This window comes from Prosopis cineraria, unplaced genomic scaffold (genome assembly GCF_029017545.1).
Source record: "Prosopis cineraria cultivar Desert tree isolate PC_DT_omini unplaced genomic scaffold, ASM2901754v1 PC14, whole genome shotgun sequence".
In the NCBI taxonomy this organism is placed as follows: Eukaryota; Viridiplantae; Streptophyta; class Magnoliopsida; order Fabales; family Fabaceae; genus Prosopis; species Prosopis cineraria.
This window is the reverse complement of record NW_026555345.1, coordinates 24,434,525-24,452,978: the sequence shown is the minus strand read 5'-3', so window position 1 is coordinate 24,452,978 and position 18,454 is coordinate 24,434,525. Positions and strand designations below refer to the sequence as shown.

General features: G+C 34.6%; 2 protein-coding genes across 3 annotated transcripts; both read left to right on the top strand.

Annotated features, from left to right (window-relative positions):
* Positions 1–431: 431 nt before the first annotated feature.
* On the top strand, positions 432–4,294 carry LOC129293699 (lysM domain-containing GPI-anchored protein 1-like). The gene is made up of 5 exons (XM_054931782.1): positions 432–1,301; positions 2,761–2,875; positions 3,004–3,165; positions 3,918–3,949; positions 4,032–4,294. The coding sequence occupies exons 1-5, from the start codon at positions 650–652 to the stop codon at positions 4,208–4,210; spliced, it is 1,140 nt and encodes a 379-aa protein (XP_054787757.1). The 5' UTR covers positions 432–649; the 3' UTR covers positions 4,211–4,294.
* A 3,539-nt stretch (positions 4,295–7,833) lies between these two features.
* On the top strand, positions 7,834–17,690 carry LOC129292635 (protein Brevis radix-like 4). 2 transcript variants are annotated; one of them, XM_054930223.1, is made up of 7 exons: positions 7,834–7,939; positions 8,058–8,231; positions 8,322–8,473; positions 8,556–8,929; positions 16,035–16,170; positions 16,535–16,935; positions 17,348–17,690. In XM_054930223.1, exons 3-7 carry the CDS (start codon positions 8,351–8,353, stop codon positions 17,424–17,426), a joined length of 1,113 nt encoding a protein of 370 aa, XP_054786198.1. In that variant the 5' UTR covers positions 7,834–7,939; positions 8,058–8,231; positions 8,322–8,350; the 3' UTR covers positions 17,427–17,690. The 2 variants fall into 2 exon arrangements, with proteins under 2 accessions (XP_054786198.1, XP_054786197.1); XM_054930222.1 differs by having other exon boundaries at positions 8,556–8,935.
* Positions 17,691–18,454: the final 764 nt, after the last annotated feature.

Sequence of the window (18,454 nt, the reverse complement as noted above, 5' to 3'; positions counted from 1 at the left end):
GGCCTGCAAATCAAACTTTTCAACTGAGGAAATCAACGAATGTCCAACTTGAAAACCAGTTTATTCATTCATCTTGAAAATCAGTCAACTATATGATTTCTAACATGGGGTTTTTGTCCTTTTCCCCCCTGATGAACTACAGTCAATTATTTTCAGACCATTATCTAATCTTATCTAGCAAATGAAAACTATACAGTCAATAATATATTAGCCTTCACTGAATTCAAAATTTTCGACTGAGAAAATATATGAATGTTCAAGTTGAAAATCAGTCTAGTGTATGATTGCCAAAGTGGGAGTTTTAATTTGTTTGTCCTTGATAAACAACAGTTACAGTTCCTTGTCTTGTAATGTGGCTGGTTTAAATTCTTTATGTAAATGCAGGTTCTATAATCTACCTCATCTTAAATGACTGGTAGGTTGCTAGCAATTACTCGCTACCAGAATCCCATTCTTGCATGCTATATCATCACTCATCGTCTCTTCAAACCAGAAACATTCTGTCTGCACAAGCTTCCAAAAATTCAACACCATCTCCATGTGCACATCTACCTATCCAGTCTCCCCAAAATTTACTTACGAATTAAGAACAATCATCACACACTCACCGTGACCTCTTTTCCTTCACGTTCTCGCCAAACAAACAAACATGATGAAGAGCCATACCCAGTTTCCATTGGGCCTCGCGCTTTTCAGCGTTCTCTGCCTCGTCCAAACCAAATCCATCATCGAACCATGCGTCTCCTCAGACTCCTGCTTTTCCCTCCTCTCCTTCGTCCTACCCTGGGACTCCAAGCTATCCGAAATCGCCTCGCGCTTTCAGGTCAATGTCTCCAACATCCTCGCCGCCAACTCCGTCTTCCCGATGTCACAGAAACTCGCCGATCAGATCATCAGATCCAAATCCATCGTGAAGATCCCCATCTCGTGCCCTTGTGTCGACGGAATCCGGAGATCTATGTCCACAATCTACAACGTGCAGGCATCGGACACACTGGAGAACATATCGGAGGGAATCGGCCGGCTGGTGAGCGCGGACCAGATAGCGAGCGTGAACAGCATCAATGCGACGAATCGTTTGACGAACGGAGGGAAGTTGGTGATTCCGTTGCCGTGCACGTGCTTCAATAACGTGAGGAATGGCGAAACGACGGTGTATATGTCGTATGCGGTGAGCGAGGGGGAGAGCTTGAGGAGTATAGCGTCGGGTTCGAAAACGACAGTGTCGGATTTGGAGGCAATCAATGGACTGAGTCAGGACGCGGTCGAACCGGGAGATATAATAGCTATTCCCATTGCAGGTTGGTACAGTAATATTTGCACTTTGTCTTCATTTTGTTGGTACCTGGCCTCTTTGCAGCATGAGTCTTGATTTATTTTCCCTATTTTTTATTATAAGAACCGAATGGAATAATAAATTAAAAACATCCGTGGATCAGGTTTCATAGTTTAACCAACAATATAATAATTAAATAAAAATAATATATGCACATATATCAAAAATGAGTCAAAACGGTTCAATGGCTCCGGTTCTTGGGTTTTCTTTTGGGCCTACAAGAATTACCCTGGGTCAAAATGGAAGCCGGTTCAATCAGATATTTTTTTCTACAGGCAACGGTCAAATCTTTCAGATTGGTCAGGGTTTGGAAACAGTAATTCATACTATTTTGTTCGCTTTTAATGCTCGCTGCGTTCTCTCTGTCTCTGTTTTTTTTTTTAGAATTTAATTTAATGCTCGCTGCCTTCGGCTTTGCCCTTTCCTTGTCATGGGCTCATGGCTGATCAAATATTAAAATATTTTTCAGCCGTTTATTAAAAACAATATTTTTCGCCAGTTTATAAAAAATAATAATTTTTGGCCATTCCTCCATGTCATTGTTGACATCTTGGTCAAAAGGCACCTGGTCCATTTTTGGTTGAAGCCCACTTTCTGGGTCAGTAATCGATGCCTCACCAAGCCCAACGCACCCATGACCCAAGTTACGAGTCTCCTTGTCAATTCGCCTGGATGCTGAGGCCCAAAATTATTGGGTCCATGTTCAATTTTCATTCATCTGGCCAACAGATAAATGATAAAAGTTACAGCATATATTTAATCATTTAATTTTACATAACATTTTATTTTAATATTTTAATTTTATAAAGTTTTTTTTAATTCTTTAACTTTGACACTATTAGTTTTACCCTAACAAATTTTTATATTAAACTTTTAAATGTTGACAAAATATTTTCAAATGTTAACATGATAAGTTTAGTTTTTTCAAAACAATAATGATTAACACAAAAAATAATCATTCCAAACAAATGATATTAGGATTAGATGATTAAAAAAAATACTTGACAAAATTAAAGGATCAAATTAAAATCTTATATAAAATTAGAGGATTAAAAGTATACTTTAGTCAATGATAAATAATATAACTCATTTTAAACTCAAATCAATACACGTGGAGTGTCTTCAGTAAATGAAAGAAAATAGCAATTTTATCATTCAATTGAGGTTCAAATTTTTCCAACGAAAATGAGTGGAATCCATAAACTGATACTTGATTGTTGAGACCATAAAGAATCAACAAATAATCAATAACTGCAACACAGGAATCTTTATAATTGGGCGACAAAATTCCAATTTTTGGTTAATTTTTCGTCAGAGTAATGCACATATACAATACAAGTAACATAGATGTTGATGATAAGAACCAATATTCATATATGATACATGGTGTATGCTTGTACTGTGGTTTGCACATATATTTGCAGCTTGTTCATCAGCAAGCCTGAATTGGTACAACGAGAGTCTCATCGTCCCAAATGGCTCATATGCTCTTACTGCCACAGACTGCATCAAATGCTCTTGTGGCCCCATCGATCTCAGGTGATACATATATATATATATATATATATATATATTACAATATTACAACATAGAAATTTATGTGTACGTTTGCAAGTTCTGTTTAATCATGATTAATTAACCCTATCTCTCTTGGGGAACGTATTCAGGCTGCAATGTTATCCATCTGGTCTGGAAGCTCCCTGCTTCAATTTACAGTGCAAAGATTCCAATCTTGTAATTGGAGACCAACATGTCACTTATTTCAAATCTGGCTGCAATGTCACCCAGTGTGTCTATCGTGGCCACAGAGGTGGTAAGATTCTAAGAAGGTACGTTCTTAATAATACGCTCACATACAATATCCAATTTGGGATCTCTAATGCACCACTCCTCTCATTTATTACACGATCTCGACTTCTCAGTTATTTTTCTCTTGTTTTTCTTTTAATCATTGAATTCTAATTCTTATCTTAAAAATTATATGATATTTTTAATCAAATTATGTACAAAATGAGTTAGTTAATTGTGTTTAAATGAACACAATCTTTTCATATATGTCTTTATTTAACAAGGTGTCTTATTTAGAGGTGAAGGGTTAAGTAGTTTATTCATGAAGGATATTTTTAAAGAAAACTCATTAATTATATATTAAAAAATTAAAAATATTTTATATATTTAATATCTAACTTAAGAAAATGCTTTATATTTTTTAACAAAGGGAGTACTTAAAATTAAAATAAAAAAACATTTTGATATATTGCTGTGATGAAACAGTGTAGTTTTGCATTTTTTATAATTTTTTTAAATCAAAACTGCACAATTTAAAAAATCGTAAAAAAGTATTAAAAAACTTCATTTTATTACAATAAAATATTAAAATATTTTTTATTTTATATAATAAGAAGTCACAGCATTGCAAATGATATTAAAAAGTAGGGCATTGGAACCCCTCTGAATCACGTTGGCATATCATATGGCAAGAATATAAGACAAAACGACGCGTGGAATATGAATTTTATAAATTGTATGTCTTGGAGACGAACTTCTAACAATATTAGAGCCTGCGTTGATCGTTTTGCAGCGTGTCGGAATCTTCTTATCTGAGGTGCCCCGGTAAGTTTCTGACCATGAAAAGCAAACCATCAAGAGGTTTCAGAATTTCTGAACTGACAGTGTAATTATCAATTTTATGCAGCGAATCAGACTTACAATGCAGCGTCGCCTTGGCCATCAATAAATTTAGATCCCGTAATGCCGTTTGGGGCATTTTCCCCATCTCCGTCACCTAGTCCAGTTTCTGATGCTTTAGTGCACGCCACTCAAGTTTCCATCATGTTGCTCCCACTGCTTCTTTGGATATTAATCAACACGTGAAATTTCATTTATTGTTGTCGGCTCTAGGTTTCCAGGATATTGTATATTTATTAATTATTAATGAGTCATCACTATCCAAAAGTATATGCATAAATTGTAATAATCATATCAATAGATGCTAGTCCTCATAAAAAGGATGCATTTGAATTTGCCTTTGAAGGAATTACCTTTTGTTTAAACTTTAGAATTTAAAGTCAGTGTCTAATATGATTTTCAAATACCAGTAATTTATTACCAAAAAATTATAACCATATAGCTCTCTGTCAAGCTATTGCTCAACACATGACCAAGCCATGTTGTCTCCTCGTTTTAATATTCACATACACACAACTGTATCTAATGAATGATTTGTTTGAAAAAATTAGAATGTTTTAGGGACATTGACTAATTGCATTGGTCTTTATGCATGAGTTAGTCAAGAATTACTTCCTCTCTTTTTATTTATAGGAGAAATATCACTTTTAAAATAAAATCACATTTTTTAATAAACATTTATTGCAAACTTCTTAAATTATTCTCAATAATTTTATTATTTATAGTCATAAGAAATAATTAATGAATGCTTGATTAGTACAATTAATGAAGGGTATTATACTCCAATTCTTTTATTTTCGGACACAATTAATATAGTTAAGTAATTTTCTTAAATTGTATAATGCAGTTTTTTTTTTTATAAATAAAAAAGGAAGGAGTATTCTATAATAACAAATGAAGGGAGTAGTAATTTTAAGACACTTTTTATATTCCATAACCTAACATCCTAAAAAACTTAGGTCGCATTTGCTTACTAGAATAAAATAAAATAGAAATTATTAAAAAAATTGAGACAAAAATAAACTAAATCACCATTCCCCCCATATTAAGCATAATAAAATTCATTAATATATATTAAAAAATGTGAGAATCATCACACCCTTCAAAAATTTCATGAATCATGATTTTCAATCCCATGAACTAAATTATTCCTCCCCTTTATGAATGACTTTATCTATTTCTTTTGATTATCTTATTTTGAAAAAACTAATCATTTAGTCCTTGTAATTTTGACTCAGTTATAACTCAATCCCTGAAATTTTGACTCGATTATAAAACAGTCCCCGAACTTTGCGTCTTATAATTTAGTTTCTAAAATTTTAACATCTTAAATATTGGTTCCTATATTTTTTAAAAATAAAATTAAAAAATTAAAAATATTTTAAACTTTTAATATTTATAAATATTAAAATGACTTAGTAATTTAAGATATTAGTAATAAATTTTAAAATATTTTTAATAATTTTATTTTTTTAAATTTAAAGACCAATATTTAAGAGGTCAAAATTTCATAGACTAAATTACAAGATGCAAAGTTCAGAGATTGATTTACAACCGAGTCAAAATTTAAGGATTGAATTATAACTGGATTAAAACTACAGGGGCTAAATGATTAATTTTCTCTCTTATTTTTATCTTTATTTTTTCAAAACAATCCATTCAATTTCGTTCTAATAAACAAACATGACCTTAAGGTATTATTAACAACAGACTCATGAATACTTCAAAGATGTCTTTGATATATTTATTAATTCACATATTTCAGGATTTGAATTTACAATTTCAAGATAAATTGATTCTACTTTTTCAATTAAAATTGAGTTTCTTAGACATATCAATTAAGCTTAGGTTCGCTTAGAGGTGTCAATTAGAGCCAGCCCGATTCTAAAGGGCTGGCCCTTTAAGGCTTAGCCAAGGCCTAAACGGGTTGGCCCTTTTAAGCTTGATTATATCTCAGGGCTCTATTTTTAGTAATCTGGCCCTAGCCCTCAAGGCTGAAGGGCTGAACCTCGAAGCCTCGACCCTAATTATTTTTTTATTTTTCAATTTAAAAATTTTAAAAAATATATTTAAAATCCTAACAAATTTATTACATATCACATTAAGTCTAAGAAAATAAAATAACATTAATTCACACAACAAAAATTTTAAGTTTGATAAAAAAAATCCCAAAATCAACTCTGACATCAATTACATGTTGGTAGTATCATCAGCTAAATCTTGATGATTTTCATCACCATCAACATTAATAGTATTTGATCCTTCTCCTTATGGATCCTCATGAATGGCAAATATATTAAGCTTTTCATATCTTCCTTCTTCATCCTCATTATTTGCAATAAACAATAAACCAAAATTATAATTTTAAGGTATTTAAAAAATGAAAAATATTCAAAGTAAGTAAATAATAATAAGTTGCCCTTCAACTCAAAACCATGTAACTAATAACGAGTACAAATGATAGCTTCAACATTATCTGGAAGAAGACAAACCTAAACATTATCTGAAAGAAGAGAACTCCAATACTTTGTCAAAACACGTGAACTAATACTAAAAGTTGATTCACTAGCCACAGTAGTGATTAGGACACTAAGAATATCTGCAGCCATCCTTGAAAGAATTGAAAATCGATGTTGGTTGTTCCTCCACCAATTCAATACATCTAAATCTTTCCAGTTATGAGGCTTAAGTATTGGTTCGTCTAGATAATTCTCTAATTCAGACTTGTCCAAAAAAAATCATCTATACTCATATAGATATCTTGATAATCCTGCATTATAATTTCCAAATAATTAAAAAAATATAACTTAAATACTAATAAAGTAAAACAATATTAATTGATAAAGTATTTAAAATTTACATCAAATGTATAATCAAAAGTGGTCGCTAATGATGTTGAAATATTTGCAGTGTGAGACGCACGTTTTATTGTAATAGTTGAAGTTTTAGAACTTGATTCACCTCCCACACCAGTAGATAATGTCCCCATATTTAAATATTCATGAAAAATAAAATTTAACTTGCTCTTGATGTCGGCAACCTTCTCATGGCAAGTAATGGGGTCAATCTTTAAGTAAAAATATTGTATCATATTAAATTTTCATCGTGGATCAAAAATCACACCAAGTGTAAGGATGACACTATAATCAGTCCAATACATGTTAAACTTCTCTTTCATTCTCGTAGCTATCTCTTGAATGACAAGATCAGCGTTCACCTTATTTACATCAAGCAACATTTGAATTTTTGATATTTGCATAAAATACATATTTGAAGTAGGATATGATGAACTTGAAATTAATCTTGCTTACTCATTTAGTCGTGTGCATCGTGTATGTTTGGAGTTTGGACAAGTGTTGAGAAATTTGCTTATGTGGTACGCGTCTTGCTTACTTTTTTTTTTTTTTACTTTTTTAGTTTTTTATGGTTTTTTTTAAAAATATATTAAGGCTTAAAGGGCTGGCCTTTTTATTTTCGAGTCTTTTTAAATTTGATTTACTTTTTCAAAAACTAAAATAGGGGCCTGACCTTCAATTTTTTCAGGCCTAAAAAGAACGGCCTTATGGACTCGACCCTAATTGATGGCTCTCCGCTCAGACCCGAGGTGTATTGGGCCTGAATTGGATCAATAGGTACAGTCAATGGGCCAAGCCCAATCACAATAAGTGGTAGAATTACTCTTTCACTTGCTTCACCATTCGGCAAACGAGCATCCAAAGCTTCGCGGAGGTCCAATAACCGGTTAACTTCCGGTAAGGGGTAACACAAAAGGAAAAGAAATACAGTACACGCCACGCAGTTCGTTGAGACGAAAAATGAAACAGCTCACCGAGGCTCTCACACTACAGTCTCAAGCCATCACCAGGCATTTTAGCATATTTGCCATCAGAATCCGCCATGATCTCCGACCAGATGGTACCTCTGTCCTTTCCATTTGCCTTTTCCTTGGCCTCCAATTATTCAAAAGTCGATCTCCCTCCACTTTTTTTTTTAATTTTATTTTGATATGCAGTATGTTTTCTTTTTTTGCCAGAGATTCTTTGCTTTAGGAATTGAAGTTTGAAGCTCGTGTCGCCTGCTCCTGGAGCCTCGATTTTCGCGAGTTCATTATCCAAGCACCTGATCCTCTTTAATTTCATCCTCATCTTGGCTTCCAATTGGTGTCCTGGCTTGCGGCTTTTAGAATTCGCTCTATTTCAATTTTGAGGTACTTCTTCCATACGATTTCGCAATGTGGAACCATAGTAATTGGCTAGACTCAAATCTGAGTTTTATTTCCACGAGTTAAATTTTGCAGGGATTGACGAACTTGATTGAGCAGCAGAAATGCTTACGTGCATAGCTCGTCCGAAGAAACTCGGGCATGAGTCACTGAATCAGCCCGATGAATCCGATTCTACCAACTCAAGCGCCGCAAAGAGTCAAGGTGCCAAATCCCTCACTTCTCAGGTACCTAATTCTTCTTCTGTAGTTCCGATTAGAAGCTTCGTCAGATTGAAGTATCAAATTCAAATCTCCATGTTTCGTTTAGCTCAAGGATATGGCGTTGAAGGCATCTGGAGCTTACAAGCATTGCGCCCCCTGCACCGGACCACAGACACAGAATCGATTCCGGGGAAGCAATGAGTCAGACGTGGAGTCGGATCGGTTCCGATGGTCCTACCGGAGAACAGCGAGTTCAAGCTCGACAACGACGAGGGCATGGGGGAAGGAGATGGAAGCGAGACTGAAGGGGATTTCGAGTGGGGAGGGAACGCCGAACTCTTCCAGCGGACGGCGGGTAGAGCCGGTGGTGCTGTTCGTCGAAGAGAACGAACCTAAGGAGTGGGTGGCGCAGGTGGAGCCCGGCGTATTAATCACCTTTGTATCACTTCCGAGCGGAGGGAATGATTTGAAGCGAATCAGGTTCAGGTACGCCTCCAATTACTTCTCTTGCGGGGACACTGGGCGTCGTATTATTTCTTTAGGTGCCGTTTTGAGTTTTGATCGGACGGCGACTGTTCGTGACAGTTTTGGTCAAGGTGGGCATTTGGAATTGGATCCTACAGCATCAAGCAAATAGTGATGTGATGATAATGACAATGAGTGCCTTTTCCTCCGGTGAACTGTCAATTTGTCTCACATCATTACTGATACATGGACAGCCAAGTTCTTAGGTTATCCTTGATTTAGGATTAGTGGTTCGTATAAATACGAAACTAAATTTATCTAAGAAAAAACATTAATTATGTCTGAAAAACACTTAAAAAACTCAATGTATGATGTATGAAATGATAAAACAAATTAACTTTTTAAAACCATAGTATTTTAAAAAATAAATCTGTTCCCATTATTCCTACATCTGCTCATCATGGACTTGTTTCCTTAGGACATGACCCCTAAGGAGTTATCCTGACTAGATCTAACCGCATTGAGGAGGGTGAACCTATTTAACCCCATCAACTTCAAATAACTCCAGTATGATTGTTAGTGTAAATGTATAATATTTAATGTTGACCAACCAATATAAATACATATATTGTCATTGCATATTAATAGTAAATTTTTTTTATAAAAATAGATAAAGAATATTAAAATCAAGAAAATATTAAGAACTATATATTGATATCAATATTTATCATCAAACAGAGGCAATTCTTTGAATAAGCAAATGATAGGTTAAACAATATTTTGTTCGATGTTTTCGAATAAAAACAATGCTCCTGAATTATACTTATTAAATAACTTAATAAAAGATGTAAAGGATGCTCTTTTTTATTACTTATAGTCAAACAATTGTAATTATAATTTGCAAGTTTTTTTAATTTTTAATCATCATCTGTTTTATCACACTCTTTTTTTATAGGGAAGAGAGAAAATATTTTTTTTAGTCCTATTTATAAGTTATATCAATAAATTTTCATCACAATTTTTTTTTCTTTTAACTTCCATTAAATGTTAAAAAGAGCTCATATGTAGTTAAAGTATATATATTTAATAAGAATGAAGTTAAAAATTTATTGAATTTTTAGACATGATTAATAAATTTTAAAATGTTCATTAATTATAATAAAATATGTTGAAAGTACTTATAAATAAATTCAGAGAAATAACACCTCTTAGATGTTAAATTTGGCATGTTTAGTTCCGTTGAAAACCATAAAAAACCACGTGGAACTGAGGTTTTGGTGTTTTAATGGAAACCATACATTTATTGACCTTTTGTTACACCATAAAACCTCGATGCGCCAACACTTGTCAGTTGTCACAGGTTAATGTGCTTGGATGTGTGACTTTATATAATGTCTAAGAAAACATTAATGTGCAGATGAAAGTGTTTAAAAAATTAAGGGAGTTCATGATTTGGAGTAAAACAAAATCACTAGTATAAAATAACTTTTTTTTTTATACCCAATATAAAATATCTTTTTATAGGATACTCTCTACATTAGTGGGAAGAGAAGATATGAGTGAAAAAAAATATAAACTAACAACTAAAAGGCTTCAACTGTATTTTTTATTATAAGCCAATATATGGTTGATTGTCATATTAAGTAATGTGATGTCATTATAGACGAGATAAAATTCTTTATTTTAAAATATCACATCACTTGTAGCCACTTGGGGCTACCTGTGGCAGGTAAAATTAGGGTAATGGTCAAATGTTTAAACACTCATACTGAAACAAAAAAACAATCATGTATGATTATTAATATTGAAACATGATGAATGTATAATTTATTAAAAATAATATACTTATTTATAAAAATTATACACATATTATAATATTATGAGAATATTATAAAGTCTACATTTTTATTGGAATATCTAAAAGTAATTCTAGAAAAAACATTATTTTTTTTCTTTATCATGCTGTAGTGTAAGTAATGATTTACGCCTGGCCATTCACAGCCCATTTTGTTGGAGTAATGTCACAAGATAATCAAAATACAAACAGTTAGTAATGTATCAATATGTAAATCATTGGATTGAGTCAATTGACATCTCTTTACGAAGTGAAAATTCTTTAAGACTTTCTCTTTTCCTTAAACAAAGTAGTATGGCCATTTTGCTATAGCATCCGAAGTCCAAATCCTATTCCATAAGCATGAAAGGATTAAGTAGGGGACCCCATTCCCTTGTAATTTCACGCCCTTCCCATAAAGCAATAAAAGAAGGTTCAAAAGGAGAGCTTACTGTGGCTTGTTTAGCGGTGGTGGGCCATTATTGATTTTGTTACGTCTCTTAACCTGATCTTTGTTGTCTGGTGGGAGGAAATCCTTGTCTTGTGTTCTCGTCATGACAGAAACTTTTGTATAAACTAAACCAAGAAATAAAAAGACAGATCTCTAAAACTTCTATGACGAAAAAATGTCTATTATTTTATTTGTTTGATTTACCTTTCTTAATTTTTACTTCAAACTTCAAATGTAAAATTTTTTAATCAAATTTTTAAATAGATTCTGCTCTTGATAATTGTTGTATGTGGCTAGCTACTATTTTTATACTTAATCTGCCTAGAATTAGTTGATTATATTGTACAAAAAGCTTTAATTTTAGTATTTGTCTTTTTATGTGCAATTTGCTGGGGAATGCCGTCATCATCTTCCACTCAGAAACTTTATACATGACAAAAGTGAACTCTTACTTGGTGGGCACAAACAGAGATTGAGAAACATAGGTTAAAAGAGAGTTGTTGCCAAATCTTTATTGTTTTTCTTTTAACTTATTGTATAATTGAAGCTCACAGAGTTTGCATTTGTTGTTGGTCCTACTGGGTCACTTGTGGTGCAATCCCTTACAATATGGACACAGATTGACGATTTTTAGCCATATTTAAATCCTATTCATCATCGAAATCATTTCATGTTTAGATGCGTTTAGTGATATGGTTAATATTAATTAATTCTGGACCCACCTTGTTTTGATTGCTCAGGCAAACCCCAAGCCTAGGTCAAATGTTGGCCTTAGAACTGCTTTATTCCTTGCACCGACAAATTTGCAATTATGCACTTGAGCATACTTTGTCAAAAGGTACCCACTTGAGTGGCTCACCATTATTGACAACAGTGTTAAAAAACTTCTTAATGTTATATTTGGATACATGATGATTTGCATTTAAATTTAGATTTAAGTCAAATTTATTGTTTGGATAATTAAAAATGTATAGATTTGGATTTGACCCAAATTCAAATTCAAGTTTTATTTCAATCTCCTTGTAATTTGAAATCCTTTCTAAACCCCTATTATTTCAAATCCTATATCAATCTCTTTGTAATTTGACCGGCCAATTGGTAGCATCAAATAGGACCAGATTGCTAGTAGAGACAAGGACCAAACCGTTGCCACCGTCAACCAGGATTGGCTTGTACCCTCCAACTGAGACTAGACAGTCGACACCAACCGAGATTAGATGATAAACTTCCATTGAGACTAAACCAACGGCAGCACACATGGATTGGATTGTCAGCACCAACTAGAGCTGGACCGTCAGCACCAACAAGTAGGGGTGTTCAGCTTGAATTCGTTTTCATTGGCCCGATATTGTCCCAATCATATCGGGACGGGTCTTGTCCTGGTCTAAAAATAATCGAGATGGGATTTTATAGGATGGGATAGGAAAGGGGTTCTGGACGGGATGGGATACAAGATTACCATTGGGACGTCCCGTCCCCTCCCAAATATTATATATATTTTTTTTATTTTAAATATATTAATAATATTAATATAATTTATACTTATATTAATTATATCAATTATAATTTCAATACTTGCAATTCTTATTTAAAGCTAAAGTTTTTTTTATATTGGTAATTTTAATGACATAGATTAAACATTGAGATATCTTTCTTTATAATATATTAATTATATTAATATAATTTATTCTTATATCTATCTATTTAATAACTTTTATTTATAATGTATTTCTCACTTTATTTTCAAAAGAGTAATTAGCTTAGTACATCTCCACTAAAGTAGAAAAACAATGATTTGATATTGTGCTTGACTTATCTGTTGCTACTTTTATAGTATAAAGATCACTTATATTTGCTATTATAATATGTAGTTGTAATTAATATAATTTAATAATTAACTTTAAATTGTTGTGATTTATGTACTTGTGTTGTTTTGATTTTAAACTTAATAAACTATATAATTTAAAATTTTAATAAACATTATTATCTAAATCTTTCTCTGATATTATCTCATTTATCGGGACGGCGTGACGTCTCGATCATGTCCCGATCCCGTCCTGACTCCTAACAGGACGGGATAACTTTCGGGACAGAATGGGACACGATATTAAATTTAGTCCCAATCTTTTTTCTAAGATGGGACACGGGATGGGGTTGTTTTGATCTTGTCTCATCCCGTGAACACCCCTACCAACAAAGACCATAATGTTGGCACCAACTAGGGCCAAAGTGCAGGTGAAGACTGAGATCAAATGGTTGACGTTCATTAAGAAAGGACAGCTAGTGCCAACCGAGACAGAAGTGCAGGCAACAATTGGAATCGAATGGCCGACGTTGACCTGGATTGAACGGCTAGTGTTGACCAAGATTGGAGTGCAGGCAATGATTAGGACAAAGTGCCAAGTTCCACTAGCATCGTACTGTCGGTGTCGACCGGGACTGAACTATAGGGAGCTATCAAGATTGAATAGATTACTTCGATTAAGATTGGACGGCTGGCGCCAATCGAAACTAGAGTGTAGTGATAACAAGGACTGGAAGGCCAACTTTCATAAGCACTGGACCACCACCGTCGTCATGGACTAAGACAGAAGTGAAGGCGATGACTAGGATTGAACGACCAACTTTCACCGAGACTGAACCATTGGCACCGATTGGGACAAGAGTGCAGGCAATGGATCAAGAATAGATGGCTAACTTCAACCAAGATCGGACGATCGGTGCTAACTAAGATCGGAGTGTAGGCAATGACCGAGACTAAACGATCAACTTTTATTGAGACCAAAGTGCAGGCAACTATCAAGACCAAATGACTGACTTCCACCGACACCACATCACATTCGATGACCAAGACCGAACCTTCGATGTCGATTACGATTAGATTATAGGAGACAATCGGGATTGGATAACCAACTTCCACCAATACTACACAATCGATGAGATCGAGATTAGACCACTTACGCTGGTTAGGATCGAACGGCCATCACCGACCAAGACCTGAGTGCAGGCGCTTAACAAGACTAGACGTCTGACTTCCATTAGGACCGGACAGCCGACACCATTTGGGATTGAAGTGCAGGCAATGGTTGGGATCAGACGATCAATTTCCACTAAGATCAGACTAATGGTGACCAAGACTAGAGTACAGGTGACAACTAGGATTAGAAGGACAACTTCTACCTGGACCGGACCGCTGACACCGAACGGGATCATAGTGGAGGGGATGACCGGGATTGAATAGATAACTATTCAATCCCAATCAGTGCCAACAGTCTTGTCCGTTTTGTTACCAACAATCATGTCCCGGTGGGTGATAGTGGTGTGGTGTTGGTAGAAGTTAGCCTTTCAATCCCGATCAACATAGGCGATTTAGTCTCTATGGAAGTCGATCATCTGGCCTCGGTTAGCATTAATTGTTTTATCTCACTAGAAGTTAGGCATTCGATCCCTATCATCACCTAACTTCAGTCCCAATTGGCGACGACGTCCTCTCCTGGTTGGTATTGGCAATTAAGCCCTGATCGCTGTTGACAGTATGATCTCAGTGGAAGTCAATCATCGGGTTTCAGTCTTTGCCTACAATACAATCCTAGTGAAAGTATGTCGTTCGATCCCAATAGGCACCAGTAGTCTGGTCTTAGTGAAAGCTGGCCGTCCAAACTACCGACTTTGATTAGGATTGGGCTACTAACATTCTTTAAGTTGATTTGAAATTCAAACATAAAATTTAAAATTTTATTTAATGTCCAAACAAAAGATTTTAATATTATAATTTAAAATTCTTTATATCATCTTAACAAAGAATTTAAAATATATAAATTTTAAATGTAAGATTTCAAATATGAGATTTCAAATTCAAATTTTTAACTCAAATTCACGCATTCAAACCCAACCTAAAAATATTTCAAGCATAACACATAAAAATACAAGTAACATGTAACAAAAAAAAATACATAAATATAAATTAAAACATTAAAGTCATAATTGAAGTTTTGGAGCTATCAAAAGAATGTATGAATCCTCTGTGATTAAAGATCCATAAATTTCTATGAAATTTGTTGTTAAAATATTTAAACATTTCTTAATAAGTAAATTTCAGCAAAATTGATGGACCTCAGAGGATCCATAAACATCAAAAGAACCAAAGAACCACTTATGCAACATGGGAAACATAAAGATGACACATCCTGGACAACACGATTTCTAACGGGTCGAAAAGCTAATACGATTAGATTGGGTTAGATTTTCGGCTTGCATTTCGGGAAGTTTCAGGGTCCAACTATGTTAAGTGTTGTGTCTCTGAAGGGTTAAATCTAAAGAATTTATAATTAAAAAAAATTTTGAGATCATTTTCAATTTTTATTAGGCTGGACTAACTAAAACCGAAATAGGCTTAGCAAATGCCTTACCAGGGTGCAGCACCAGATATAAAAGTAAATTATTTATTTTAAATGAAATAATGAATGATAAGGTTGACCGGGTGAGGTGGGGGAGCTGGCAAAGAAAAAAAAATGGTGCCATAGGGGAAGTAATTAAGGCACAAATACTCTTATTCTTAACGTGATGAAAGAATGAAAGAAATAATTATCCCACAACCATACAAACTCGAAAGCACAGAATTAGGAGATGCAAACCTTGGGGAGGTTGGGGAGCAGTTTATTACTTTTCTTGCTTTTCCAAAATGCAGCTGCTTTGTGCCATGGTGCAATTTTTTTTTTTTTTTTGGGACTGAACACGGTGCAATATTTTAGCTATAAGTTATAAAATGACATTAGGATTCAGGACTGAAGAGGCACTAGTAGTGAATGGAATTTTGGCTTATTTTCTATGTACAGTCGGGAAACGTATAACAAATGGCAAGCGCAAAGATGGTGGGCAGAGAACTATGAAAGGGTCATGGAACTTTACAACGTTCAAAAGCTTAATCTCCATGCTTTCCCTCATCCAACACCACCAAGATCTGAAGATGAGGTAAACTCTGGATTTATGTATATTTTAGACATGGGATAATACTATCTAGTAATTTCAAGCTACATGTTACTTGAAACAAATAAATGGTCACAGACTTGAGGCGCATATATCGCTCAGCATTTCTTCCATTTGTTTGTAATGCACTGTGCACAGTAGCAACGGCGACACAAGTAAATGTTTATATGCATTTGTTAACTAGTTATGCCATTTTCACATTACTAATTTTTTCTCTTCGTAAAGAGGTCAAGGCATCTTTATATTGTTTCCAGTTAACGTTCTCTATTTTTCAAGGGCCAAAAAGTATTGCCAGCTGAAGGAAGCTGTTCTCATTTTGTCTATTTTATTGGTTTGGGGTTTGTGACAGCTCTCAAAACTGGAATCAGCAGAAGATATCCCTGTGACACCTCCACTAACCAAAGAACGATTACCTCGTAATCTAAATCGTCCAACAGGGATGGGAACGGGATACTCGTCGTCTGATTCTTTTGACCATCGTTCAATGCAATCCCGCCATCATCATGAATCGGGTGGTCTCAACTCAACCCCTAAAGTCTCCACCATAAGCACGGCCAAGACAGAAGCATCATCGATGGACGCCTCTATGAGAAGTAGCTCTTCCAGAGAGGCTGATCCTTCAGGGGACATATCAATCAGCAATGCCAGTGACCAAGACACTGAATGGGTCGAGCAGGATGAACCTGGGGTTTATCTAACTATCAGAGCATTGCCAGGTGGTAAAAGGGAGCTAAGACGAGTCAGATTCAGGTATGTTTGCCTCCAACTGTTGGGAAAAGATAGGAATCAGAAATAGAAGAAATTATTAGGATATGTCATAAGGAGAAGAACCCACCATTAGATTCTGGCTGGTTCAGTTGAAGAACCTTAAGACTTAAATATAGACTTCTAAATACTTAAAAAAGTTATAATGCTGATGTTATAGGTTACTTTTCCGGCAAACTAATCTACTTGGACGCGTGCCTTGTAGAGTTGGCGATACAGTTGTCCCAAATCCTTTCATCTCTGTTATAGGTCTGAGGTTTCAGATTGTTCTTCACCTGGTCACTAGAAAAATTTATTTCTCTTGGTTTTCAGTGTATTTTTTTGTTGTAGACTTGTTTCATTTTGATGGAGAACCATATAGAATTAATTTCCGAGCATTTTCTCACGTGTGGTGCAGCCGAGAAAGATTTGGGGAGGTGCATGCTAGATTATGGTGGGAGGAGAATCGTGCTAGGGTACATGAACAATACTTGTGAGATTGAGGAAACTTCAAAGAGCATGGAGGTGTTGTTGCTTATGGAATTGTTTCATACCTGTTTTACCATACTAGAAAGTCTCATTATAGGTAATTGGATATCACAAGAGGTGTTACACTGTTACTGGCACCTCTGCATTTTTAGGCTACATAAATAGCTAGTCACACTACGTATATTTGTGTGATCGGTTCAATTTTCTATTGGATGTAAGTGGTAAATTTACCTTCGATTATTTCCTTCAGATATAACAATTATGCTTCATAATAGTTGGGTGGGTGTAAATTCTATGGTAAATCAAATTGGGTACTTGTTACTTCTTGTTTCCACATAGGGGTGCAGGCATTCATCTAACCGCGACTGCACTTCTCTCAAATTTCTTTGAGGATAACATTTCGGCACTCAAATGAACTGATATCTCTTCAATCGTGTTCAAACTTTCCAATTGAGAATGCGTCGGTTGTTATCAACTTATCATTGCTCTTTAACAAGGAGTGTTCTTTTATGTTTAGTTACTAGAAAGAAATAGAATAAATTAAAAAAATAAAAGTAAAAATGAGATGACAAAAAAAAAAATAGTGAACCACACACATAAGGGAAGGGGTAATCTAGTTCATGGAATTGGGAATCATGACTCATAAAATTTTTGATAAGTGTAATGATTCTCACATTTATAGTATCTATTAATGAATTTTATTATACTTATCATGAAAATGAATTATGATTTAGTTCATTTTTTTGTTAATTTTTTCAATCCATTCTATTCTATTCCTTTCTAATAATTAATCATGACTGAAATCTCAACCAACGCAGAATAACAATAAATGAGTACATCCTATTTTTCTGGATTTTAGATAAGTGGCATTCTTTGAGGGGGAGAAAAGGGCAAGGACTGGGTTAATTGGCATTCGGGTTGTCGGGGGATGTTTGTTCAAGGCGGTCCACATTGGGCCTGGATTGTCTGTGTCTTTGGGCCTAGGACAAGGCCCGAAATGCCACATTCTCTCTCTCTCTCTCTCTCTCTCTCTTTT